General features: G+C 45.3%; 1 protein-coding gene and 1 long non-coding RNA gene across 3 annotated transcripts; one reads left to right on the top strand and one right to left on the bottom strand.

The window, feature by feature from the left end:
* Positions 1–639: 639 nt before the first annotated feature.
* On the top strand, positions 640–27823 carry BFAR (bifunctional apoptosis regulator). 2 transcript variants are annotated; one of them, XM_029056723.1, is made up of 8 exons: positions 640–663; positions 11427–11762; positions 14516–14720; positions 16887–17056; positions 19652–19796; positions 22555–22725; positions 23935–24137; positions 26196–27823. In XM_029056723.1, exons 2-8 carry the CDS (start codon positions 11497–11499, stop codon positions 26386–26388), a joined length of 1353 nt encoding a protein of 450 aa, XP_028912556.1. In that variant the 5' UTR covers positions 640–663; positions 11427–11496; the 3' UTR covers positions 26389–27823. The 2 variants fall into 2 exon arrangements, with proteins under 2 accessions (XP_028912556.1, XP_028912562.1); XM_029056729.2 differs by lacking the exon at positions 640–663 and adding an exon at positions 10765–10779.
* Positions 22375–23753, bottom strand: LOC114808826. The gene is made up of 2 exons (XR_003756594.2): positions 23460–23753; positions 22375–22766 (listed from the first exon to the last, which is right to left on the bottom strand). It is a non-coding gene; the product is annotated as an uncharacterized LOC114808826 (long non-coding RNA).
* Positions 27824–27828: the final 5 nt, after the last annotated feature.

Below are 27828 nucleotides of genomic sequence, written 5' to 3'. Positions count from 1 at the left end.
GGTGAGGAAGTGGGTGGCACATAGTAGTGCTTAACAAATGCCGTTATTATTATTATTATCTCATCCCCAATCTCGAATGAATGAATGAATGACGAATGAATGAATGACGAATGAATGAATGACGAATGAATGGATGACGAATGAATGGATGGATGGATGAATGAATGACGAATGGATGGATGGATGGATGGATGAATGAATGACGAATTAATGGATGAATGAATGACGAATGGATGGATGAATGAATGACGAATGAATGGATGAATGAATGAATGAATGACGAATGAATGAATGACGAATGAATGAATGACGAATGGATGGATGAATGGATGAATGAATGAATGAATGAATGAATGAATGAATGAATGAATGACGTGTACGCCCCGGCGGCCCCGCCGCGGGTGCGTAGAACGCGCGCGCGCGCAGAGGAGCCGGGCACCGCTTGTGCGCAGGCGCCAGCCCCGGGCCCCAACGGGCCGCTCTAGGCAGCGTGGGAGGTCCGCGGGTCGGGAGCAGGTAGCCGGCTCCTCTCTATGGTCTCCGGGCCGGGGGCGGTGGGGCGCCGCTCTGCTTGTTTCCGGAAGTGACGTCGTGGTGGGCGGGGCGCGGCGGGGAGAGAAGGGAAGGGGAGGGCGGCGCGGGGCGGTGGCGGCGGCGGCGGAGGTAAGTCCGGGGGCGCGGGGCAGGAGGCGGTGAGGGAGGCGGTGAGAGAGCGGGCCTCTGGGCTGTGGGCGGCCGCGGAGTGGGGTGCGAAGGCGGCTTCCCCGGCCGCCCTCTGCTCTCGCGCCTCAACCCCCCCCCCCATTTCTGTCTCTTAGTCCCTCATCCCCCATTCCTTATGCCCCATCCCTCATCTATCTCATCCCCCTCCCTTATCTCTCACCCCCCATCTCTCATCCCCCATCCTCTATCCCCCTTCTCTCACCCCCATCTCTCATCCCCCATCTCTCACCCCCCATCCTCTATCCCCCTTCTCTCACCCCCATCTCTCATCCCCCATCTCTCATCCCCCATCCTCTATCCCCCTTCTCTCACCCCCCGTCTCTCATCCCCCATCTCTCACCCCCCATCCTCTATCCCCCTTCTCTCACCCCCCATCTCTCATCCCCCTTCCCTCATCCCCCATCCTCTATCCCCCATCTCTCACCCCCCATCTCTCACCCCCCATCCTCTATGCCCCTTCTCTCACCCCCCATCTCTCACCCCCCATCTCTCACCCCCCTTCCCTCATCCCCCATCCTCTATCCCCCATCCTCTATCCCCCATTCTCTATCCCCCTTCCCCCATCTCTCATCCCCCTTCCCTCATCCCCCATCTCTCATCCCCCATCTCTCATCCCCCCATCTCTCACCCCCCATCCTCTATCCCCCTTCCCCCATCTCTCATCCCCCTTCCCTCATCCCCCATCTCTCATCCCCCATCCCCCATCTCTCATCCCCCTTCTCTCATTCCCCCTTCTCTCATCCCCCTTCTCTCATCCCCCTTCCCCCATCTCTCATCCCCCATCCCCCCATCTCTCATCCCCCTTCTCTCATCCCCCATTTCTCGACCATCCCCTCCTCCTCCATACCTTATCTCACCTTGGCTTCACAGACTCTGTCCTCTCCTGGTTCTCCTCTTACCTCTCTGGCCGGTCATTCTCGGTCTCCTTTGCTGGCACCTCCTCCCCCTCCCATCCTTTAACTGTTGGAGTTCCTCAAGGGTCAGTTCTTGGCCCTCTTCTGTTCTCCATTTACACTCACTCCCTCGGTGAACTCATTCGCTCTCACGGCTTTGACTACCATCTCTACGCAGATGACACGCAGATCTACATCTCCACCCCTGTCCTCTCCCCCTCCCTTCGGGCTCGCATCTCCTCCCGCCTCCGGGACGTCTCCACCCGGATGTCGGCCCGCCACCTAAAACTCAACATGAGCAAGACTGAGCTCCTCATCTTCCCTCCCAAACCCGGTCCTCTCCCAGACTTCTCTATCACCGTCGATGGCACGACCATCCTTCCCGTCTTTCGGGCCCGCGATCTCGGTGTCATCCTTGACTCGTCTTTCTCGTTCACCCCACACATCCTAGCCGTTACCGGGACCTGCCGGTTTCACCTCTACAATATCGCCAAAATCCGCCTTTTCCTCTCCACCCAAACGGCTACCTTACTGTTACAGGCTCTCGCTATATCCCGGCTAGACTACTGTGTCGGCCTTCTCTCTGATCTCCCTTCCTCCTCTCTCGCCCCGCTCCGGTCTATTCTTCACTCCGCTGCCCGGCTCATCTTCCCGCAGAAACGATCTGGGCATGTCACTCCCCTTCTTAAACACCTCCAGTGGTTGCCTATCAACCTCCGCTCCAAACAAAAACTCCTCACTCTAGGCTTCGAGGCTCTCCATCACCTTGCCCCTTCCTACCTCTCCTCCCTTCTCTCTTTCTATCACCCACCCCGCACGCTCCGCTCCTCCGCCGCCCACCTCCTCACCGTCCCTCGGTCTCACCTATCCCGCCGTCGCCCCCCGGGCCATGTCCTCCCGCGGTCCTGGAACGCCCTCCCTCCTCACCTCCGTCAAACCGATTCTCTTCCCCTCTTCAAAGCCCTACTTAAAACTCACCTCCTCCGAGAGGCCTTCCCAGACTGAGCTCCTCTTCTCCCTCTACTCCCTCTGCCACCCCCCCTTTACCTCTACGCAGCTAAACCTTCTTTTTCCCCTTTTCCCTCTGCTCCTCCACCTCTCCCTTCCCATCCCCACAGCACTGTACTCGTCCGCTCAACTGTATATATTTTCATTACCCTATTTATTTTGTTAATGAATTGTACATCACCTTGATTCTATTTAGTCGCCATTGTTTTTACGAGATGTTCTTCCCCTCAACTCTATTTATTGCCATTGTTCTCGTCTGTCCGTCTCCCCCGATTAGACCGTAAGCCCGTCAAACGGCAGGGACCGTCTCTATCTGTTGCCGACTTGTTCATCCCAGGCACTTAGTACAGTGCTCTGCACATAGTAAGCGCTCAATAAATACTATTGAATGAAGAATGAATGAATCCCCCATCCCCCATTCCTCATTCCCCATTTCTCATCCCTCATTCTCTATTCCCCATCTCTCATCCCTTATCTCTCATCCCTTATCTCTCATTCCCCATCTCTCATCCCTCATCTCTCATCCCCCATCTGTCATCCCTCACCCCCCATCTCTCATCCCCTATCTCTCATCCCCCATATCTCATCCCCCATCTCATCCCTTATCCCCCATTCCCCATCTCTCATAATAATAATATAATAATGTTGGTATTTGTTAAGCATTTACTATGTGCCCAGCACTGTTCTAAGCACTGGGGTAGACACGGTAATCAGGTTGTCCCACGTGAGGCTCACAGTCTTCATCCCCATTTTACAAATGAGGTAACCGAGGCACAGAGAAGTGAAGTGACTTGCCCAAAGTCCCACAGCTGACAGGTGGCGGAGCTGGGATTAGAACCCATGACCTGGGAGGGAGACCAAAAGTGGGTAGGGGGCGAGAACATAGGGCAGGCCTGCCCCCTCCCGCTTCTCCATCCCTCCTCCCGGTGCCCCTGACCCCGAAAAACAAAACCCCAACCAAAATCCCCTCGAGGAGGAGGCCAGGACCGTTGGGTTGGAGAAGCCCCCTACCCCCATGGGGGTCCCGGCAGTGCCCAGCGGGCGCTGGGTGAACATTGCTGTTTGTCAGGGATCAATCAGTCGATCGATCGTGTTATTGAGTGCCTATTCATTGTCAGTAATATTTATTGAGTGCTTACTGTGTGCAGAGCACTGTAACTAAATGCTTGGAAAGTACACCAGAGAAGCAGCGTGGCTCAGTGGAAAGAGCCCGGGCCTGGGAGTCAGCGGTCATGGGTTCGAATCCCGGCTCTGCCCCTTGTCAGCTGTGTGACTGTGGGCCAGTCACTTCACTTCTCTGTGCCTCAGTTCCCTCCTCTGTAAAATGGGGATGGAGACTGTGAGCCTCACGTGGGACAACCTCATTCCCCCGTATCTTCCCCAGCGCTTAGAACAGTGCTCTGCACGTAGTAAGCGCTTAACAAATACCAACATTATTATTATTGTTACAATTCGGCAGTAGAGACAATCCCTGCCCACAACGAGCTCAGAGTCTGGAGGAAGGGAGGCAGGCATCAATACAAGTAAACAGGCATCAATCTAAGCACTGTACTAAGTGCTTAGGGATGATGATGATGAGGGCGATAACGATGATAGTGTTGACGGGGATCCCGAAGGCCCGCGGGTGAGTTTTGTCTGCGGGGAGAATGGGGGCCCACACGGGTGTTTTTTAAACGTTCCACCTTTCCCTCGCTTTCCTCCGAAGGCCGGTGATCATTCTTTTAGCAGGTGGGTCCTCGCATTGAGCCGCAGGCAGCACACAAACAGCGGAATTTAGGAGGAGAATCTTTTTGATTACATACTGTTTGGATCCAATTTACTTCCTGGTGTCACCCTTCCTGCATTGTAAACATGCACTGTGTTTTAATAATAATGTTGGTATTTGCTAAGCGCTTACTATGTGCAGAGCGCTGTTCTAAGGGCTGGGGTAGATACAAGGTCATCAGGTTGCCCACGTGAGGCTCACGGTCTTAATCCCCATTTTCCAGAGGAGGTAACTGAGGCCCAGAGAAGTGAAATGACCTGCCCACAGTCACACAGCTGACAGGTGGCAGAGCCGGGATTCGAACCCATGACCTCTGACTCCCAAACCCGGCCTCTTTCCACTGAGCCACGCTGCTTCTCTTTAATAAGGGGAGCAGAGTACAATATCGGTGAAACTGATTGGTTCGCATAAGCAGCTTTGCCTCCAGTGTACAACCAAAGTCCAGACCTTGGCACCTGCAACACATGGCTTTTGGCTTACGTCAGACACCGTTTTCCCTTACCCCAAACCCATCAGACCTTAAAAAAAAAAAAGGCTTGCCCACCCCCCATCCGAACCTTGGTTTGGGCCCTAAAGACATGGCTGATTTGGCTGGGGGCACACATAAGTCGAAGCAGCGTGGCTCAGTGGCAAAAGCCCGGGCTTGGGAGTCAGAGATCATGGGTTCGAATCCCAGCTCTACCACTTGCCAGCTTTGTGACTGTGCGCAAGTCACTTCTCTGTGCCTCAGTTACCTCATCTGTAAAACGGGGATTAACTGAAAGCCTCACGTGGGACAACCTGATGACCCTGTATCTACCCCAGCGCTTAGAACAGTGCTGTGCACATAGTAAGCGCTTAACAATTACCAACATTATCATTATTATAAGTATATTTGGGCACAGAACACAGCAGTGATGTCATGTCTCTTAGTAAAATATGAATTGATAACCTATTTTCTGATAGTATGTTTCTTCAAGGCTTTCACACTTTATCCTCAATTTATCCTCACAACATCCCTTTGGAGTAGGAAGAGGAAGATTTTTATGATTCCCATTTTACAGAGAAGCAGTGTGGCTCAGTGGAAGGAGCCCGGGCTTGGGAGTCAGAGGTCGAGGGTTCTAATCCCGGCTCCGCCGCTTGCCAGCTGTGTGACTTTGGGCAAGTCACTTAACTTCTCTGGGCCTCAGTGACCTCATCTGTAAAATGGGGATTAAAACCGTGAGCCTACATGGGACAACGTGATCACCTTGTATTCCCCCAGCGCTTAGAACAGTGCTTTGCACATAGTAAGCGCTTAACAAATACCACCATTTATTTTTATTTTACAGGCAAGAAAGCCGAGGCACAAGAGAGGTCGGTCACACAGCAAGTCAGGGCTGAGCTGGCATTAAAACTCAGGGCTCCTTCTTCGCCGTCGCATCTTTATTCCGGGAAACCCACCCCACTGCTTCCTGAGATGGGACAGTGATTTAGCTTTCCCAGGTTCTGGACTTGCTTAGCATTCTGTAGATATTTACTAAGTGTTGATAATGGAAGTGCAGCGTGACCATCACGGATCTGGGAGTCGGAAGGACCTGCGTTTTAATCCTGGCTGGCTCTGCCCCTTGTCTTCTGTGTGACCTTGGGCAAGTCACTTCACCTCTCTGTGCCTCCGTTACCCCATCTGTCAAATGGCGATTAAGACGGTGAGCCCCATGTGGGACAGGGACTGTGTCCACCCTGTTTAGCTTGTGTCTACCGCGGTGTTTATTACAGTTCCTGGCAGATAGTAAGCGTTTGAGAAATACCATATAAAAAGGTGCTAGAATAGATGGGTTGTGCGTTTTGGCTAGAATGTAATTGGGAAATGTTAGTCCAGGATCACGGAATCAGAAGAAACCATTCATACCACATACGTGTGTACCAGAGTGGGCGAGAACTACGAAGAGGATTTTCTTTAATGTGGGGTTTGGCAAGGGAAGAGGACAGCCCTGTGTTATGAATAAGAACTGAATAAGAGGAAGATAAAGTGATCTTGATTAGAATGACGTCTAAGTACTCTGTGTCATAGGTGATTAGAATGACTGGCACAGTTCACATGGGAGATTTTATTTAATTGGTGTAGGTATTTTATGGCAGGAGATGAATCACTATGGTCTGCGCTGGGGTTGAGTCAGGATCACCAGGTCCAACATGAGGCTCCCATTCTAAGTACGAGGGAGAACGGGAACAGATGAAAGGAACAGATTCGGTGTGCTGTGCAACCTAGTAAATTTAGTATTTCGTACAGCTGGAGTGGTACAAAATCGGAATATTAAGTTTAGGCACATCTCAAAAACAAGACATCGCTTTTGTTCATTGAAATGTAATCTCTGTAGTTTCTAGCGTCACAAATATCAATTTCCTCTGTTTCTGATGTCCAGGTCACGTTACAGCAGAGGTAGGCTACCTTTTTTTTGTCTTCAGAAGAGCCAGGCAAAGTGAAACCTTAGAGTAGTCAATGCATAAAAAGCCAGTTTATTACCACCCGCCCCGAGTGTGGCGGGTTGATGCCATTTCCCCATGCTGCTATGTAGGGACGGTTGTTGCTGCCAGAGGGAGGGTAAGAGAGGGAAAGGGAAGAAAAGGAGAGGGAAAAGGGGGTCAGCAGCATTCATTCATTCATTCAATAGTATTTATTGAGCGCTGACTATGTGCAGAGCACTGTACTAAGCCCTTGGAATGTACAAATCGGCAACAGATACAGTCCCTGCCCATTGACAGGTTTACAGTCTAATCGGGGGAGACAGACAAAAACAATAGCGATAAATAGAATCAAGGGGATGTACATCTCATTAAAACAGTAGCAATAAATAGAATCAAGGGGATGTACATCTCATCGGCAAAATAAATAGGGTAATAAAGCCCGAAGACGTCCGTGGGGCCATGTGGGTGGGTGCTGACCCTCTCAGCACCTACTGTACTAATAGAAGATTGCGGGGAAGGAGGGAAAAAGAAGCAGCATGGCCTAGTCGAAAGAGCCCAGGCCTGGGAGTCGGAGGACCTGAGTTCTAATCCCTGCTCCGCCACTTGTCTGCTGTGTGCCCTTGGGCAAGTTATTTAGCATCTCTGTGCTGCGGTTTCCTCAACTGGGGGACTCAAAACCTGTTCTCCCTCCTATTTAGAGTGTGAACCCCATGCAGGACAGGGACCGGATCCAACCTAATTAACTCGTACCAACCCCAGTGCTTGGAACAGTGTTCGACACAGAGTAAGTGCTTGATAAGTACCCCTAAAAAAGAAAAAAAGTCGAGGTTTATCAGTCCAGTTGGTCGTTCCTGTGAACTCAACCACTCCAAGACTCCTCCCGCCGTAGGCGGAGCGTCAGTAGGCTGAGCTCTCTCCGTCCTCCAGCGCTTTCTGCCCAGTATTTAGTCAGTGCACAGTGCATCGAGCGCCAATATTGGGGCCACCGCTCTTAGCTTCCACACCTCTCGGTGAGCTGGTTTGGCCGCCCCACCTCGGTGCTCTCGCTGTCGGTGGGCTGAGCGTGCAGGAGGAGGGAGACCACCATGGGCTGCCCTGCTCAGCCGCCATCTCGGCTCTCCCTCAGCCCCTTTCTGGGTTAGAGAAGTGACCTCTTTTAACACCCAGGTGATAAACGACCTCCTTGCCCATATAAAATGGCCATAAGTTCATCCGAACCCCGTTGCTTGAGCCTTGCCATGTTAAACCTGAGCAGTTGGCAGAGTTGTGCCATGCAGGAAGGGGTGATCAATTTAATCATTGACTTTGAACAAACAGTGGTATTTATGGAATCGTTTCTCTAAAACCACAGCTCGCTTTCCTTTCAAAGTCTGCTTACACGCTTGAGGGAAGCCCTTCTACTTCTCTCTGTTGAATGAGGTTAAACTGAACAGCGTAGAAACCCTTGAAATGAGGAGGGGAATTACAGTTTCAGAGAAGTTTGACTCCACGCTGAATTTCAAGTTTCAGGTAATAGTAGGAATTGTGATATTTAAGTGCTTACTTTATACTAAGTACTGCACTGAGCGCTGGGGTGGATCCAAGGTAATCAGGGATAATCAGTCCCCGAGCCACATGGGGCTCAAGGTCTCATTGGAGGAGGGAGAAACAGGTGTCATCTCCATCTTTACAGATGAGGAAACTGAGGCACAGAGAAGTTGAGTGATTTGCCCAAGGCATACGCTTGGCAAGTGGCAGACCCAGGAATCTAGGACCCAGGTCTCCTGATTCCCAGAATTTTGCTCTTTCCACTGGGCCACACTGCTGCTCTGGACTAGAATATAGTCAGAATGTCGTTTCCAGAAGGTTCAGCGAGTAGCTCAGTCGTGTGCCCGAACTGAGTCAAGGATATGGCTATAGCTAATCATTTCATCCACCTCAGCCGGGTATTTTGAGCGGTGTACACCCGGGAACAAAGCAGAGCAGTGTGGCTGAGTGGAAAGAGCCCGGGCTTGGGAGTCAGAGGTCATGGGTTCGAATGCTGGCTCTGCCACTTGTCAGCTGTTAGACTGTGGGCAAGTCACTTCACTTCTCTGTGCCTCAGTTGCCTCATCTGTAAAATGGGGATTAACTGTGAGCCTCACGTGGGACATCCTGATTACCCTGTATCTCCCCCAGCGCTTAGAACAGTGCTCTGCACATAGTAAGCGCTTAACAAATACCAACATTATTATTATTACTATTAAAGGGGATGTTTAGAGGCTGTTTTGCTACTCATTTAGCTTTCGTTGTTGAAATTTAATAAAGTTAGGAAATTAGCAACATTCCAAAACATTCACCTCATTCCAAGAAGCTCAGGGTTGTTGGTGATCTCTTGAATAATGGGGTATATAAATTCCCTCTCAGTATCTCTTTTGCTCTTGCATGACAGTTGGCAACTTTTTCCAAGGGTTGTGTTCTTCTCCACTTAATATCTGCTTTTAGTTTTTTAGAATGCAGTCGATAAAAGTATGCTGTTAATATCTTTGATACCAGTAAGGTGACAAATCTTGGTTTCTTTCTGAAGTGCATATCTTTTTTTCCTCTTGTGACAATTTTCAGATCTAGGTGGTTTCCGTAAGGGACAATCTTTAGAAGAAAATAGGATAAGTTTTAAAAGATGGATATGGATGCATTTTATTCTAAATTTCTGTAGTGTGCCCAAAGTAAGAAAGGTGGATCTCCCACCGTCATGTAAAGTGTAGTGTTGGGATCTATTTTTCCACACCCCCATCAGACTATAGCCGTAGCAGCTTTTGCTTGAAATAACTGCCCTTCTTGATCTCTTGCATTGCGTCTCATTTTTCAGACCCCCTCAAAGACCTATCCCCAGATTCCTGAGAGCGATGCTCATTTCAAAATTAGCAGAAAGCAGCGTTCGGGAAAATAACTAGTGTAGGGTCTTGTCAGAAGTGGGAGGATGATGATGACGATGATGAAATCTTCCAATGAACCATGAATGAGCCACAGTACTGAGACTTCAGAACCAAGAACCAGCACGAAGGAATTGATGCTAGTGGTTTTCACAACGCCATTCAAATGCCCTCGTTGCTGATAACTACGGTATTTAAATGCTTACTGTAGTCCAAGCAGCTGTACTAAGCGCAGGGAAGATACAAGATAAGCAGGACCCACGTGGGGCTCATATTGTAAGTAGGAGGGAGCACAGGGATTAAATCTCCATTTGGCAGATGAGAGAACAGGGACCCAGAGAAGTGAAGCGACTTTCCCCGGGTCCCATAGCAGGCGAGTGGCCGAGTCAGGATTAGAACCCAGGGCCTCTGACTCCCAGGCCCGTGCTCTTTCTACTAGGCCATGCTGCTTCCTGCTGGCCTCATTCTCACTGGGCTACAGGCGAGAGGCAGGCAAGGGCGTAGCGTAGCACGATGGAAAGTCCATGCAGAGGTTTTGTAAGTGCAGGACTCAGCGTGGATGAAGTTACCGTGGCCGAATGTTATGGCTGTTCTGAAGCATCGTAACCAGGAAACAATTTTACCTCTTTTTTGCCACCTTTGATTTTCTTGAACAGAAGTTTTCTGCCCTTCTTTGTTTGCAGTAGGTGTTATTGATTTTTCTGTCATTATTATTAATAATCATATTTATTGAGCGCTTACTGTGTGCAGATTACTATACTAAGGGCTTGGGAGAGTGCAGTATAACAGAGTTGGTAGACATGTTCCCTGCCCATAACAAGCTTATGGCACTTTTTAAGGACGTACTATGTGCTAAGCACTGATTTAAGCACTGGGGTAGATAGGAATTAGTCAGGTTGGACACAGTCCCCATCCTTCATGGGGCTCACAGTGTAAGCAGTGGAACCAAATATTTATCCTTACATCCTGAGAACTAAAGTTCATTTACTGCTCTGCCTATAAAGCTGAAATGCCCCAAAATGAGAAATGAGTGACTGCTTAAAATTCTCTCCAGCCCAGAAAAATATTCTTGGTAAGCTGATTACTTTTTTTTTTTTTTTAAAAAAAAAGCAATTAATGCTTTCCTGGGTGGAAAGAAGGGAAAAGAAGTTGGGAAACAAAGTATTTGTCAATATGAACCTCCAAAAACTTTGTGGCTTTCACCCAGTTTGCTCTGATAAAAACTCTAAGAAATTAGGTAATGTTCTTCTGACAAAGCAAGCCTGTTTTGGGTACAGCGTGTTGTTGTGTCAGAAGAAATGGTTGTTTGTACATATTCATGCAATGTGGGACACAGGCGTAGGCTACAAGTTTTCCTTAATTTAGGGTTTGGCGAGAACACAACCCCTGCATTAGGGAAAACTGGGTGTACTTTCCTACAGGAAAGGATATTAAGGGAAAAGAAAAGTGTTTCTTCATGCAGTTCTTTGGTTTTTGAGTACCAAATGCTGATGCCGAGGATTTTTATTGTGTCCAATAACTGAATTTTAGGAATTTACTGAAGTGGGAATGTGGGCAGGAGAGATATCCACTGTTTATCTTCTCTAAGTATTGTTCTGAAAATTGTTAAATCATTCCTGGATATTTTTAAGTTTTGATAACTTTTTTAGTGCTTTAAACTGAGGGGGAAAATTAAAGTTGCAACCATTCCAAACAGAGCCATTCTCTAATGTTTTTCAGGTTCGATTATGCCTTTAAAGATGCAGATTCTACTGATATAAATACCTATGGGTCACAGGAGGCTCGAAAAATGGAAGATGCATCTATAAAATGCGAAGCTAACACGATGAGCCATGAGGAAGAAGAGCCCGACACAAGCATCAGTGGCCAGATTTCTGTTAATGAATTTTCTTGCCACTGCTGTTATGACATTCTGGTCAATCCAACCACCTTGAACTGTGGGCACAGTTTCTGCCGGCACTGCCTAGCTCTGTGGTGGGTGTCTTCAAAGAAAACAGAGTGTCCAGAATGTCGAGAGAAATGGGAAGGATTCCCTAAAGTCAACATTCTCCTCAGGTAATTTCCAGCCATTATTAAGAGCAAATGTACAGGCAGCAGTCTAACTTCGTGGGGTCTACGGTTTTAGTACTTTAGAGTTAATGGCTTTTCTATTTGATCTATTATTTTTGTTATCGTTATTGTTGTTATGGTTGTTGTATTTGTAAAGCTAAGTGTTGGGGTGGATACAAGATAATCAGTTTGGACACAGCCCCTCTCCTATATGGGGCTTACCGTCCCCATTAAATGAGGATTTAATCCCCATTTTACAGATCAGAAAACTGAGGCAGAGAAGTGACGTGTCCAGGGTCATAGAGCAGACAAGTGGCAGAGCAAGCATTAGAACCCAGATCCTCTGACCGTCAGTCTTCTGTTCTTTCCACTACACCATGGTGCTCCTGTACTATAAAGATCGTATATCCCTGCCAATTTCTAAGTATTTTAAATAGGAAAATAGCAGAATCTGGCACCTAAGCAATTATTTTAGCCATTTATCAAATCAAACACAAGACACCTTCTGATCTTCCCTTTTATTGACATCATAAACCGTTCCTCTTAGGCAAATGATTCTTTGCCAAACAATTCAGAATAACTGGTTTGAAAAAAACTTCTTTACCTTTCAGTAAACTGTGACAAGTTAGCTATGACACGAGTAGTATGATCCTTCATATAAAATATCACAACTAAATGATAGTTCAAATAGGCAGCAATATACTACCTATTTTCATACAATCTACTGTTCCATGAAATCTTCTGGACTGATGAACATCCAGTCTGCTATTAGGCTTTTGAAACAAATTCTTAAAATCAAGTTCAGTGCAGTCAGTTTTCCTGTGACCACAGGGTTTGTGTCTTGAAGAGATTTCTCATCGCAATACCAACCCTGTGGGCAGGCACACACCCATTTCTTCCGACACACCCTGCGCCACAGCCTACCCGGCTGTTGCTGGGCCGTTGCCTAATTCTCATGTTCTGTTCCAAACTTGTAGCTTTAAGCATACGTCACAGAAGAACTGACTGTCTGTGGACATCTGAATTTAAAATGCTGAGACATTCCATTAAAACCTTTTTATCAGTGTCATCAGACCAGACCCTTGATAAATAGACTCTTTTTTTGTTTTGTTTTTTAAAGTCCCTCTACTTTTGTTCTCAGTGAACTTTTTGGTGGGGCTGTACCAATGTAATTTCTTCTTGGTAATGTTCACAAGGTCTAAATATACAGTCCCAAAATGTAAACTTTTCCTTTAAATTAACACTGCAAGAGTTCTGGACCAAGACCTCCCGAACACTTGGAGGATCGGTTGTCCCCGCATTGTAACTGTTTATCCCAAAGCCTAATATAGATAGTTTACTCCATGTATGTACACGTATACATGGGAAGCAGCGTGGCTTAGTGGAAAGAGCATGGTTTTGGGAGTCAAAGGTCATGGGTTCTAATCCCGGCTCCACCACTGGTCATCCTTGACTCGTCTCTCATCCTTGACTCGTCTCTTCAACCTTGACTCGCCTCTTCATCCTTGACTCGTCTCTCTCGTTCACCCCACACATCCTATCCGTTACCGAGACCTGCCGGTTTCACCTCTACAATATCGCCAAGATCCGCCTTTTCCTCTCCACCCAAACGGCTACCTTACTGTTACGGGCTCTCGTTATATCCCGGCTAGACTACTGTGTCGGCCTTCTCTCTGACCTCTCTTTCTCCTCTCTCGCCCCGCTCCGGTCTATTCTTCACTCCGCCGCCCGGCTCATCTTCCCGCAGAAACGATCTGGGCATGTCACTCCCCTTCTTAAACAACTCCAGTGGTTGCCTATCGACCTCCGCTCCAAACAAAAACTCCTCACTCTAGGCTTCGAGGCTCTCCGTCACCTTGCCCCTTCCTACCTCTCCTCCCTTCTCTCTTTCTACCGCCCACCCCGCACGCTCCGCTCCTCCGCCGCCCACCTCCTCGCCGTCCCTCGGTCTCGCCTGTCCCGCCGTCGACCCCCGGGTCGCGTCCTCCCGCGGTCCCGGAACGCCCTCCCTCCTCACCTCCGCCAAACTGATTCTCTTTCCCTCTTCAAAACCCTACTTAAAAATCACCTCCTCCAAGAGGCGTTCCCAGACTGAGCTCCTCTTCTCCCTCTACTCCCTCTGCCACCCCCCTTTACCTCTCCGCAGCTAAACCCTCTTTTTCCCCTTTTCCCTCTGCTCCTCCACCTCTCCCTTCCCATCCCCACAGCACTGTACTCGTCCGCTCAACTGTATATATTTTCATTACCCTATTTATTTTGTTAATGAATTGTACATCGCCTCGATTCTATTTAGTTGCCATTGTTTTTACGAGATGTTCTTCCCCTCGACTCTATTTATTGCCATTGTTCTTATCTGTCCATTTCCCCCGATTAGACTGTAAGCCCGTCAAACGGCAGGGACTGTCTCTGTTGCCGACTTGTTTATCCCAAGCGCTTAGTACAGTGCTCTGCATATAGTAAGCGCTCAATAAATACTATTGAATGAATGAATGGTCTGCTGTGTGACCTTGGTCAAGCCATTTGATTTATCTGGGCCTCAGATCCCTCATCTGTTAAATGGCGATTAAGACTGTGAGCCCCATCTGGGACAGGGACTGTGTCCAACCTGATTACCTTGTATCTACCCCAGCGCTTAGAACAGTGCCTGGCACATAGAAAGCATTTAAGTACCATGATTATTATTATTATTATTATTGTCATTTAACGTCCATGCTTTGGAATGGCCCTCAGTAAACTCTCCTAATTTGTTCTCTCTTCAGAGATGCCATTGAAAAATTGTTTCCTGATGCCATTAAGCAAAGAGTTGAAGATATTCAGCAGAATAGCGATGTAGCCCATAGTCTTGCAGCCTTTCAGAAATACGGGAACAACCAGATTTCTGTTGCTCCACATTCAGGACGTGCTAATCAGCAGCGAGGAGGGGGATTCTTTTCTGGCGTGCTCACAGCTTTAACTGGTGTGGCAGTAAGTTTAATTTTCCCTGTATTTCCCCCCACCCCACCCTCTCTTACTATAAATTCAAATGTCAGTTGAAAACATGACAGTATAACTGAGTGAATCAAAATTAATTGCATTTTCAAAATCCTTTTGGAACTATCAGTTTTATTTTTGTGGCCTTCAGTTATTGTACTAGGGGATTACCATTTCTAATTTATTGTCTCAAATATGCTGCGGAATCTATTTATGGAACTCTTCTTTATAGGCAGCAGTAGAAACCGCCCATTCATATGGTGTCCCGAAATTGGTTCTTTCTGTGAAAAAAGATGGACAGCCATTAGCTCAGTGAATTTCAGTATACAGGTTAGAGGGTTCCCATGGTTAGATACGAGCATCTGTAATGTTCAGTTTTAGGATTCAAACTGTGATTTTGGGTCTCCAGAGATAGTATCTGAGAGGAAGATGAGGGGAAGGGCAAGAATGCCCAACAGATTTTCAGCAAGTTTATATACAAGGTGAAATAATTCTAGGGAAGGGAGAGCAAAGAGACGATTAAGCATACCCGTTTTAATTTGATCAGTAGTATTTGGTGACCACCTAATGCATGCAGAATGCTGTACTTGTGCTCGAGAGGGCGCGGTAGAATTAGACATGATCCAGAATGCTGTACTTTTGCTCGAGAGGGTGCGATAGAATTAGACATGATCCAGAATGCTGTACTTGTGTTCGAGAGGGTGCGTTAGAATTAGACATGATCCCTGCCTTCAAGGAGTTTGCAGTCTAACCGAGAAAATGGACACTAAATTACAGATCGGAGGAGATGGTAAAACATCAAGGGGTGGACGTAAGCATTGCTGGGGTGGGAAGAGCCGGAAGAGTACCCAGGTGCTTAAGTGGGCCCCAAGTGCTCAGCTGGAGGTTGGAGAGGTCAGAAATTCAAGTCTTGATTTCGGTCACAATTTTGTCCTCCAAATAGGTGATGGGAATCTCTCAAATATCAATGATTAAATCGAGTGGAGTTGAATCATTTCACAGAATCTGTAATTTAGTTGCAACTAACCAACTAATGAAACCTAATTGCAAAATTAATACCTTATCAAAAGGAAATTCTGATTTGTTCTGAAGGCTTGGGAGACTACAGTACAATAGAGTTGATAGAGAAGATCTCTGCGTCCTTTTCAAAAGGAAATTCTTATTTGTAATCTGTCAGTGGTATTTCAGGACTTGCTGTGTGCAGAGCACTGTACTGATGGCTTGGAAGACTACAGTACAAATGAGTTGATAGGCAAGATCCCTGCCATCCAGGATGTTATGATGTAGAAAGGGAGACAGATATTAAAGTAAAACGCAGTTGGGGAAAATTGCAGAGACATGGACCTGGATCATGTAAAGGATGTGGACATAAGTAAATAGCATCTATTAAGATATTTTAATACTAAGAATATGCATTAGCATGTACATTAGCAAGGATTAAGTAAGGATTTCTCACCAGTTGACTTAAATCAAACATTGAATCATAATTTGAATACTTTTTTTTAACATCGCAGTCACCCTGCAACATCTATTAAAGGTACATTTAACACAGCAAATAGTTCAGCAGCAGGCATCGAGGACTGCTCATCTTGAAGAAATTCCCCTGGAAAGGGAGAAGTGACTATTAGGATCTTTTTTTGGTATTTTTAACCCTGACTTTTCCAAAGATCCTTGTGTTAAAATCGTATTTCCAGCAGTGTAAAAACTTGAGAGTTTCACTTGAGAATAACATAGGATCAATGGGACTTTGGGCAAATGTATGCAGTTTTTAGTCCCCAAGTCACTTAGGGTAACAAGCTGAAGCCATTTCCGGTTATCTTGGTATAATTTTGACACGCTTAAAGATAAACTGGGGCTTCTCGTGTGTTGCCCATTCTACAACAGCCTCACGAGAGGCCAGAATTGTTGGAGGAAAGGGAGAACTGTCGGGATTTTTAATGGTGTGGCTCCATGGCTACTTCAAATGGTATTTATTGCCCGCTTACTGTGTGCAGAACACAGTACTAAACGCTTAGGAGAGTACAGTATAACGGAGTTGGTAGACACATTCCCTACCCACAGTGGGTGTATTTAACAGTTTGTGTCACAAACTCCATCTGCTAATGCATAAATGAGTTAGACCCCCTCCCTCTTTCTTACCGCAGTTGTTGTTGTTTGCAGGTTGTTCTGCTTGTGTACCACTGGAGCAGCAGAGAATCCGAACACGACTTACTCGTTCACAAGTCAGTAGCTAGGTGGACTGCAGAAGAAGTTATCCTCTGGCTAGAACAGCTGGGACCCTGGGCTTCTCTCTATAAAGAGAAATTTTTGTCAGAGAGAGTTAACGGCAGGTGAGAAGCAGGATCACAAGCTTCCGAGGCACTGATGTGGGTGATCGGAGCACTAATACAGTATTTATTGTGTTGACATTGATTCGTCTGTACTTGGCAGTAAATGGACTTGAGTCGTATCACAGACCTCGGTGCCGGGGACGGGTTCGTTCGGAATTGGCGCGGCGAGAGAGAGAGAGGCCAGAGATGGAAAGCCTGAGTTTTGTATAAAATTTATTCCACGGGTGGAATTGAAGTATTTGCTTATTTAGATGCAACAAATAGACCTTCCCTTTTGGGGAAAATATGGTGTTAGAGCTTCTGTAGCGGGAGGAATATATTCGTATGTTACTCGCGCGTGGCAGAACACCCGGGCCCACCCACGTGGAGCCCACTTATGATTTACTCATACGTGGTGAGGGGCCTAGCTCCCACCGCACTCAGGAGGAATCCACTTATGCGTTAAATCCACTTATGCGTTAAACCCACTTATGTGTTACCCACTTATACATTACCCACTTAAATGTTAGTCACACCTGGTGAGGTGGCTAGCTCCCACCACGTTCACGTCCTACTCGGTGGGCATCCACTTAGTTATTAAATCCATTTATGTGCTACTCGCACTTGGGGAGGCGGCCAACTCCCACCATATTCACGTCCCACTCGGGAGGTATCCACTTAGGCATTAAATCCACTTAAACGTTACATCCCATGGCAAGGCGTCTGGCTTCCAGCCTCACGAGCGTTCAGCAGGACAGGACACTCACCCATCCCATGGCTCCTCACTCGGTGCAGGCAGAGCGGCCTTCTCACGCCCTGGACAGAGGCGACCTGTGGCCAGCTGCTGCAAGTCCCGTTCCTCTGCACAGAAGGTTAGAGGTGGCCGGTATTTATCATCTGTGCTCTTAAACCATTCCAGCTTCCGGCCTCAGTTTACCCAATCTCTGCCCTCCTCCCTCTTCCAGACCTAATTTGATTGGCATGGGGGCGAGGGGCACCTTCTGTGTTCCCAGCTTGGGCTGTTGATCTGGCAGTTTTGGTTGTGGGGGCGGTGTCCCACCCTCACTTCCGAGTTCCGCCCGGCGGCTCAGGAGGTCACGAGATAGCATTTGACCTTGAGATGGTCGGTACCCAAGGGTCACTTTAGCACAGTGACTTTGTAGATGTTTGCAGGATTTGGGCTCTAAGCATAATCCAAGACTAAATTTTCACAGCTTTCAAAAAGAAAGGGAGTATCAAAGTCATAATCCTCAATAGATCCTTATCGTCATGTAAACAATAGAATATTAGTAGTAATAATAATAATAATGGGTACTAGGTGCCTACTATGTGCCAAGCACCATATTATGCACTGGGTTAGATCCAAGATTATCAGGTCAGACATAGTCCCTGTCCCACATGGGGCTCACAGTCTAAGTAGGAGGGAGAACAGGTGTTTAATCCCCATTTTGCAGATGAGAGTACTGAGGCAAGCGGGTGGCTTGGTTGGTTTAATACCCTGACTGTTTTTTGGTGAAACTTGTTTATTGTAATCTTTAAAATTCCTGGCGATGTTAAATTGGATGAGCTGTCTTGTAGAGTCATGTTAAAATTGGGAGTGATCAGATTTGAGAATGAGGTAAATCAGATGGGAGGACTGTCCAGCAGAAGTAATTTATCTTTGAATCAAGGTAATGAGAAATTGGAGAATCTCTTTTGGGAATTTTGAAGGAAGGAAATAGACGGCTGTCTTTCTATGATAGTGTACTGTCCCTTTCAGACGTAGTTGCGTGTAATAAATGACATCATGATGCTGGCTACTGCCAATTTTTATTTTTATAGAAATGATGCACTAAAGGTGAGAACTTCAAAAAATATATAAAACACCATGTTTTCTGAAAAACAAAGCAAAATGATTTGATTTCAGAAGCAAAAGTGAACTTCTTAGGATACCAATTTGTTGGACTACCTTGTCAGATGATACCCTGGGAGAAAAGGGGCCAAATTACTCAAATAAAACGTTTATGATCAAGTAGCAGGCAAGCTCCATGACTGACCAAATAATTTGTAAAGAGACAGTGGCGTCCAATCTGGCTGCAGCCTGTGAGCTTCGGTCCTGTGGGTGACGTGTGTGTACTGTTCTCTGTCAAGTTTCGACGATAATACCTTTATACTGTACTTCCCACTCAGTTGCGTGGCTAAACGGTCTCTCCATGAGTATTGAAGCCCTGTTTGCCACTGATAATGGGATGAGAAGGGGTATAAACAGAAGGATCGCATCTACTGCATATCTAGTTGGAGAGGTATATTTCAGCCAAATATTAATTTGAGGAAATTTCCAAGATGAAATTTAGGATATGAAAAGTTTTCTGTCACTATATTTATATAATCCTTGTTCAGCATTTAGATATGTATATTGAATTATTGTATATTATAGTGTATTTTTCAGCTATTTCATCCTGCCATGTTTCTGCTCCTGTGTTATCTTTATTTTTTCTGCAGCTTCCACCTTCTCACTCACTGGTTTATAACCCCTTAGAGGCCGGGGGTATGTTGATTGCTTTTGATGCACTCTGTTGAACAATACCCAGTAAGTGCTCAATAAATAACATTGGTTTTTCTCCCCCCTCAATACAGGTTACTTTTAACACTGACAGATGAAGAATTTTCGAAAATCCCATATAGTATAGAAAACAGTAGTCACAGAAAAGCCATTCTCATGGAACTAGAACGTGTCAAAACACTAGGAGTTAAGCCTCCCCAGAATCTTTGGGAATACAAGGTAAATCTGTGTATTTACTGTTATTTCTTCAAAGAAAGTTTAGTTTCAAATAGATTCATATTCCTTAGAAGTTTTGGAAATTTTCCTCAATAATCTGTTTTTGTCTGAGTTGTAAAAGTCCATTCTGTCTTAATGTATTCACTGTGGTGTAGCAGACTCGTCAGTCAAAAATCCCTCCAAATCCCACCCACTCTTTAATAATAACAATAATAATAATCATGGTATTTATTAAGTACTTACTATGTGCCAATCACTCTTCTAAGCGCTGGGGTAGATACAAGGTTATCAGGTTGTCCCACGTGGGGCTCACAGTCTTCATCCCCGTTTTCCAGATGAGGTAACTGAGGCACAGGGAAGTAAAGTGACTTGCTCAAGGTCACACAGAGGCAAGTGGTGGAGCTGGGATTAGAACCCACGTCCTCTGACTTCCAAGCCCGTGCTCTTTCCACTAAGCCACGCTACGTCGAAGACATCTTTGGAGGAGGCGGACACTTTTGGTGATACTAACCTGTAAGTTCCTTGAGGACAGGGATCGTGTTTGCCAACCCTATTGTACTCTCTCACGCGTGTAGTACAGTGCTCTGCACACAGTAAGCACTCAGATTCCACAGATTGAGAAGGAATCGGCAGTAATGTTTTGTTAACTGTACGAGAGGAAAGTGGGTGGGAAGCCTGCCAGCTAGCTAGAGAAGCAGCGTAGCTTAGTGGAAAGAGCACGGGCTTGGAAGTCAGATGTCATGGGTGCGAATCCCGGCTCTACCACTGGTCAGCTGTGTGACTGTGGGCAAGTCACTTCACTTCTCAGTGCCTCTGTTACCTCATCTGTAAAATGGGGATTAAGACTGGGAGCCTCACGAGGGACAACCTGATTACCCTGTATCTCCCCCAGCGTTTAGAACAGTGCTCTGCACATAGTAAGCGCTTAGCAAATACCAACATTATTATTATTATTATTATTATTATTATTATTATTATTATTAGTGTCCTTCTGAGACTGCCCTTGTCTTGCAGGGCTTGGGTTCTGCTGCTTGTGATATTCTCTCACCCTGGAATTGCTGATGGGAAAGCCGTTACATTGTAAGCTTCTTGAAGGCAGGAACCTCTTTCCTTCTGTTATCTGTTCCCTGGCCTAGTATTCAGTAGACCGTCAGTAAAAGGATGTTGATGATGATGATGATAATTGTGGCATTTGTGTGCCAGGCACTGTACTAAGTATTGTGGATTTATAAGCAAATCAGGTTGGACACCGGGCTCACAGTCATAGTCCCGATTTTCCAGATGAGGTAACTGAGGCACAGAGAAGTGAATTGATGTGCCTGAGGTCACAGAGCAGACAAGTGGCAGAGCCAGGAGTTGAACCCAGGTCCTTCTCACTCCCAGGCCTGTGCTCAAACCATGAGGCCACGCTGCTTCTGACTGAGAGCCAAAATGAGACTCCTGCGACCCGAGTAGAGTCCTGTTGTATGTACCAATGTTGCCCTCTCCCGAGCGCTTAGAACAGCGCTTTACACACAGTAAAGCGCTCAAAAAATACCACTGATTGATTGATTGTCCCAGAGAGACAGATGAGAGTGTTAGAGAGCTGAAGAATCGACAGAGGTCCGGGAATAAAGGTAGCTAAGGAATTAAGCCAAGCCCTGAAGTGGCGAGGCGAGCTTGCAACGCACAGTGTTCAGTGCTCATCCCGGCCAGGTTTGCTTGGTGAATCACTTGCCATGCTGGTCGTCTGTGTCCCTTCTCAGATAGACCAGTGTTGTAGTAAGAAGGAAATTAACTTTTCAGCAGCCCCCTTCTCTTTCTATATCCAACTTAATGTGGAATTTAATTGAATTTCATTGTTATTTGTACTCTCTCAAGCGCTCACTACAGTGCTCTGCACCCAGTAAACACTCGCAGGGCCCGGTGGAGAGAGCACGGGCCTGGGAGTCAGAAGGACCTGGGTTCTAATCCCGGCTCTGCCCCTTGTCGGCTGTGTGACCTGGGGCAAGTCGCTTCAATTCTGTGGGCCTGTATTTCCTCATCTGTAAAATGGGAATTAAGATTGTGAACCCCGTGTGGGCCAGGTATTGTGTCCAATCTGATTATCTACCCCAGTGTTTAGAACAGTGCCTGGTACATAGTAAGCAATAAATACCATTAAAAAAAGTAATAGTTTTAATTCGGTATTTGAGGGTTCCCAGATGCATGGCATCGTACCAAGCGTGTGATGACTTGTTTCTTAATGAATCTCTTTCTCTCTTTGTTCAACTAATGGGAACAGCGTTGAGCGGCATCATTTCTGGCATGCCATCAGAATTAAGTTTTTGCTCATTTAGGGAAGATCTTAGCATGTCCTTGGCATGGATCCTCTTTCCCAGAATGTGGTGATCCGAACTGTGACAAGCTTGGGCATAACCAGGCTTCATTTCTGGAATGAAACTGCAATAGAATGATAGTGTGGAGCAGAAAGGATAATTATTCTTTAGAATTGGAAGCAGCTAATTGATGGCCTGGGGCCACCCCTCCCGTAGCCATCAGAGGAGGAGGTATAAATACAGAAATGAGGCTTTTCCATGGTAATTTCATAAGATCAAACCAATTCCCAATGCATACATCAATCGGGTATTTATTGAGCACTTACTATGTGCATTTGTATCCACAAAAAAAAAAAAGACAAGGCAACATCGTAAATTATGTTAAAGCCAGTTTAGGGGTAGAAAATGTAAATGTGAATGAAGCTGAGTTTTGAAAGGAATTTCCATCTTTTCATGTTTTTCAGGCAGTGAACCCAGGCAAGTCACTGTTCCTGCTGTATGCCCTGAAGAGTTCGCCAAGACTCAGTATGCTCTATTTGTATCTGTTTGACTATGCAGAAACCTTTTTACCTTTTATTCACACAATCTGTCCAGTGCAAGAAGATCTTGAAGAGGATATTATCACAAAACTTCTAGTAAGTGGTTAATCTTGACTGAAACGATCCTTTTTACAGGTCTGTAACAGAATCAAAATGACCGTCCGTGGATTAACTATTAAGAGACTTTGAAGAGCCCAGTTTTTCTGGGCTTCAGAAGAGTGCTTCTGAGCACTCTGAAGAAACAAAGGTGGGGTGGAGGTGGGAGAAAGAGAGACCATATGGGATTTAACGGATGAGAAAGCACTTTGCCATGTGGACATGTAATCCAGCAGCGATTTTAGGCTCTGAATGGTTGCCTTCATCGACATTCATACATTCAGTCGTACTTTGTGCAGAGCACTGAATTGAGCACGTGGGAGAGTACAGCATAACAATAAGCAGGCACATTCCCTGCCCACAATGAGTTTACAGTCTAGAGGGGGAGACACAGCAAACAGAGCAGAAACAGCGTGGCTCAGTGGAAGGAGCCTGGGCTTGGGAGTCAGAGGTCACGGGTTCTAATCCCGTCTCCACCTCTTATCAGCTGTGTGACTTTGGGCAAGTCACTTCACTTCTCTGTGCCTCAGTTACCTCATCTGTAAAATGGAGATGAAGACTGTGAGCCCCACATGGGACAACCTGATCACCTTGTCTCCCCCCAGCACTTAGAACAGTGCTTTGCACATAGTAGGCACTTACCAAATGCCATTAAAAAAAAAAAACATAGACTCACCCATTCATTCAGCTTTTAAAAAATTCTAAGAAAGCAGTCAATTCTTTCACAGTATTACCTGTTTGTGACTGTTCAGTGGTGGATTGTCCACACTCTTTACTTCTGTTCTGTCAAACCACCTGATTCTGCAGCCTTTCTCTTCACAAGCACCACTACCAAGGGTGTCTGGGAAAGGAAGTACAATCCTGGTTTATTGTAACATCATTGTTAATGAACATATTTTAGGAGATAATTTTTCCAAAGTATTATTACATGTTCTTCATAATGCACTCATGAATGTGCCTATAATCTCGGGTTCAGACTTTTGGAGGCGATTCATTGTAATTGGATGTTTGTGTGTTTATGTTAAAACCTTGGGTAATCTTGTGTGTGTGAATGTGTGTTTGTACTCTCTCTCACACGCACACACACTTTTCCATAAGGTTATCCAGTAAAGGAAATGAAATAAGTAAATGAATCAGTGCCATAAAACATAAAATATTTACTTAAAAATATTCACCTGTGTTTGCTGTTTTTCTTTATTATTATTAAAGGACCTTAAAGATCCTTCATGGAAACAGTGGAGAGAATTCCTTGTTAAATATTCCTTCCTTCCATATCAATTAATTGCTGAATTTGCCTGGGATTGGCTGGAGGTACATTATTGGACATCACGATTTCTCATTGTTAATGCCATGTTACTCTCTGTCCTGGAATTATTCTCATTTTGGAGGATTTGGTCAAGAAGTGAATTGAAGTAAGTATGCCTGCAAACAGGATAGGGGAGAGTATTGGGGAAGGCAGAGGTTTGAGAGGAATAAGAAGTCTTTCTTGAGGAAAAACACTCTGAGTCAAGACAGTCAAGTATTCAATAATGTAATTTATATTGGAGTGATGGGCTTGAATCACTTTTTAGAGGTGAATTTTCATAGTTTTCACTTAGACAGTTGTAAAGTGCCCTGTGAACGTTATTCTATATATGATTTATTTAGAGGTCTTTTAAAATTAAAGGTTGAAAGATAAACGTTTTTCCCATTTTGCAAACACAGTTTAAATTGTTATATAAAATGTCTTTGGAAGAATAATTCCTGAAGAAGTAAAGACCCTTTGCCTGTAAAAATGTTCGTCTGTCTGAACAGAGCCGTGATTATTGAAGGAACCTCTTCTGTTTCCATCTTAAGTCTTCCTTTTTTCATATTCCCAGGTGACTGCCTTAGCTACCATTACTGTTATTACTCTAGTTGGCAAGTATACCACAGCAGTACAACCTGGGTTCTAAACCTAACACCAAAACTTGTTTGCTGTGTGACCTTGGGCAAGTCACTTAATTTTTCTGTGCCTCAGTTACCTCACCTGTAAAATGGGGATTAAGACTGTGAGCCACATGTGGGACAAATCCTAATTAGGTTGTATCTACCCCAGTGATTAGTACGGTGCCTAACACGTAGCAGGCAAATAACAAATACCTTAAAAAAAAATTAAGGATTGAGGTTAGAGCATTTGCCTTTTCCTTTAAGATATTCCAGGGTGCCATATGTTCAATTAAACTGGATTTTTGGGAAACATTGGGGGTAATTTTAAAAATGTGTTAGAATTGTACCAAATAGACTTGTCATTCTACTTTGTCCCAAGTCCGGACAGTTCTTGCTCATTGTAAATTTTTGGACTTCCGCATCTGGGCTAGAACAGGCTCAGTTTAGGTCCCAATGCATTCTGGCACGTATAGCCCAGACCCCCCAGAATGATGGAGGCTTTAACTCCACACTGTCCTTGTCTTTCTCTTCTGCTCTCATGATAGAGAAGGGAGAGGGCGCACAAATTTGGGGTGGTTGTTGATGGTATTTGTTAAGCGCTGGGGTCATTTTCTGAGATCCTGGTTTTCTAGAAAGTTTTGCATTCGCCTATGGAGATGACTCATTTTAGAACATGATCTTAGTGATCCATAAAGGGACTTAATACTCAGGAGAAAGAGACTTTCTTTGGCAGTAGATCTAGGAAATGCTTGGCACGTGAGTCAAGAGCAGACCTGAGGATGCTGTGGGATAGATAGTGAACACCGGGTGAAGGTAGACTTAATGATTTAAGGCCCCATTTCCATTTGTGCTAGAGGGCTTGGGCCACAGTCCTCCATTTAATCTTTGCTCCTTTGGGTGGTGGACTTTGACACTACGTGGGTTGCTGGGGGAGGGTGCGTTCCTTGCTATATGTGTTATTTGTATATAGATGAAGTTGAGTTAGGTGAAGCGGGGGTAGTGGGTGGAGGAAAGACCTGGGCATTCTTTGCCACGGGGCAGGGGAATCTGAAAAGAAGCTCCAGCAGGCCAGGAGTGGCCCCCAAACCAATTTTTACACCTCTGCCTTAAACCTGAAGCATCTTTATAGTTTGTATATGTTTCAGTTGGATTACTGAACCAATGTGGCTTAGTGGAAAGAGCCTGGGCTTGGGAGTCAGAGGTCATGGGTTCTACTCCCTGCTTCTCCGCTTGTCAGCTGTGTGACCTTAGGCAAGTCACTAAACCTCTCTTTACCTCAGTTACCTTATCTGTAAAATGGGGATGAAGACTGTGAGCCCCATGTGGGACAATCTGATTACCTTGTATGTACCCCAGCGCTTAGAACAGTGTGTGGAACATAGTAAACGTTTAACAAATACCAACATTATTATATTATTATTAGTAACAATCTCATGCTTGGATTAGAATTGTTTGGGGGCAAAAATGAGGAAAAAGAGTCTTAGATAATCAGCAAAGGTATTAGTCACCAAATACCCGCTCGGACCTCAGTGCTAAAGGAATCCTCTTTATTCTTTCCTCAGGACTGTTCCTCACAGAATGTGGAGCCATTTCTGGAAAGTATCAACACAGGGCCTTTTTGTTGCCATTTTTTGGCCCGTTATTCCTCAGTTCATTTGCAACTGTCTATTTTACTGGGCCCTGTACTTTAATCCAATTATTAACATTGATCTTGTGGTCAAAGAAGTACGACGACTGGAAACCCAAGTACTGTGATCGATGCTCTCTGAGCGAATAACCCAGCCTCCGTAAAGTTTAATTTTGAAGCTTACAAGAGGAGAAAAACAAAACAAACATATTTTCTATAGTGATAAAAGGTGCTGCTTTGTTGGAAAAAAGATTGCCCCATGTCAAGGAATATCATATTTTATTAAGATTTTGACATTGTGGCAGCAGGGCCCATAATCCCAAAGCCAACCTTTGCTTGTTCTTAATAATATTGTTCTCACCTCCTACCTACCTCACAGGAGTGTTGTGAGGATTAATAAGAATGTGTCATTGAGGAGTATTGGGATAATGATTGTGAAGTGCTTTTTGAGCTCCTTAGAAAAGAAAGCATTCCTTAGATAAAAGCCCCCCCTAGAAAGCAGCAATTGTGTTCTGAAAGAACTGCGTGTTAAGGAAAGATTGACTACCAAAAGCACGCTCACTACCATTTCTTCCTATGCTGCATCTGTTTGGACCAACTTGTGGATTGCTTTATATCCAGACAGGTGCGTCTTGTGGGAAGAATTCCTTAATTCTTTAAGAGCGTTCTGTCTAGATCTCGCTATGGAAACACAGATTGTAACAAAACTCCCTGTATTGGTACATTAGTAGTATCTGATGTTCCTAGGCTGTTTAGAATGATTAGAATGTATTGCATTGCTTGTCTTTTGGTAAGGGAGAAAGAACTGGGTATGCTGATTATGAAAAGTGAATTGAAGGTTTGATAGACAGGACTTTTGCTTTTCAGTCCCTTCAACAAGCGGCATTTAGGAAACTCTGGTTGAGAATTTTAGAAGTGCCAAAAACCCTGAAGCATCCACAGAAGGGAAGTACAGAGTGAAAAATCCAATTTTGATCAAAGGGATTGTCTTGGTCAGGGGTTTGGTTTACATTCTGGAAAGACTTGGGAAAAAATGGTAAGTTGCTTTGTTAGGTAGACTCATTTTAAATTGTACTGGTTATGTTTCACCTCTAATCATAAATATTTTATTCCCTTTATAGAGAAAGGGGAATTGAGAAGGACACCAAGCATTTAATGCAAACTAATTTTATCCACCCACTCTTATGCTGTCTCAGTGCTTCCTTGGAATCTTTTTGTTTTATTTAATGCCTGAAATAATTTCCAAGATTGTACTTTTGTTGGATACATTTTGTAAACTGACCTCACACTGTATGCTCTATTTTTACTGTGTTCTGATATGTATGTCCAATAGCCGTGACCGTAAATACGAAATGGTTTGGATTATGGCTTTTCACATGAAAACACCGTGTTCCAAATGGACTGCCTGAGTCCAGGCCACACACAAATGAGCTGGATCCAAAACGTGTTATTTTGACTTCATGAACCACTCTGTAGCCATTTGTATCTTAGTGAGAATTTCATATTTTCATCTGAAGGTTTTTAGGAATTAATTTAGGCAAAATTAAAGCTTTTTTTCAGTTATCCCT

Source organism: Ornithorhynchus anatinus, chromosome 2 (assembly GCF_004115215.2).
Source record: "Ornithorhynchus anatinus isolate Pmale09 chromosome 2, mOrnAna1.pri.v4, whole genome shotgun sequence".
Classification (NCBI taxonomy): Eukaryota; Metazoa; Chordata; class Mammalia; order Monotremata; family Ornithorhynchidae; genus Ornithorhynchus; species Ornithorhynchus anatinus.
Note: the sequence above shows the minus strand (reverse complement) of the source record. Positions and strands in the feature narration are given on the sequence as shown.

What these genes read in the sequence shown, in the direction of transcription:
- BFAR (XM_029056723.1), top strand. Translation starts at nt 11,497, where the DNA reads ATGGAAGATGCATCTATAAAATGCGAAGCTAACACGATGAGCCATGAG. An exon ending in AAAGTCAACATTCTCCTCAG is followed by an intron (nt 11,763 to 14,515) that starts GTAATTTCCAGC and finishes TTCTCTCTTCAG; the next exon opens with AGATGCCATTGAAAAATTGT. An exon ending in CAGCTTTAACTGGTGTGGCA is followed by an intron (nt 14,721 to 16,886) that starts GTAAGTTTAATT and finishes TGTTGTTTGCAG; the next exon opens with GTTGTTCTGCTTGTGTACCA.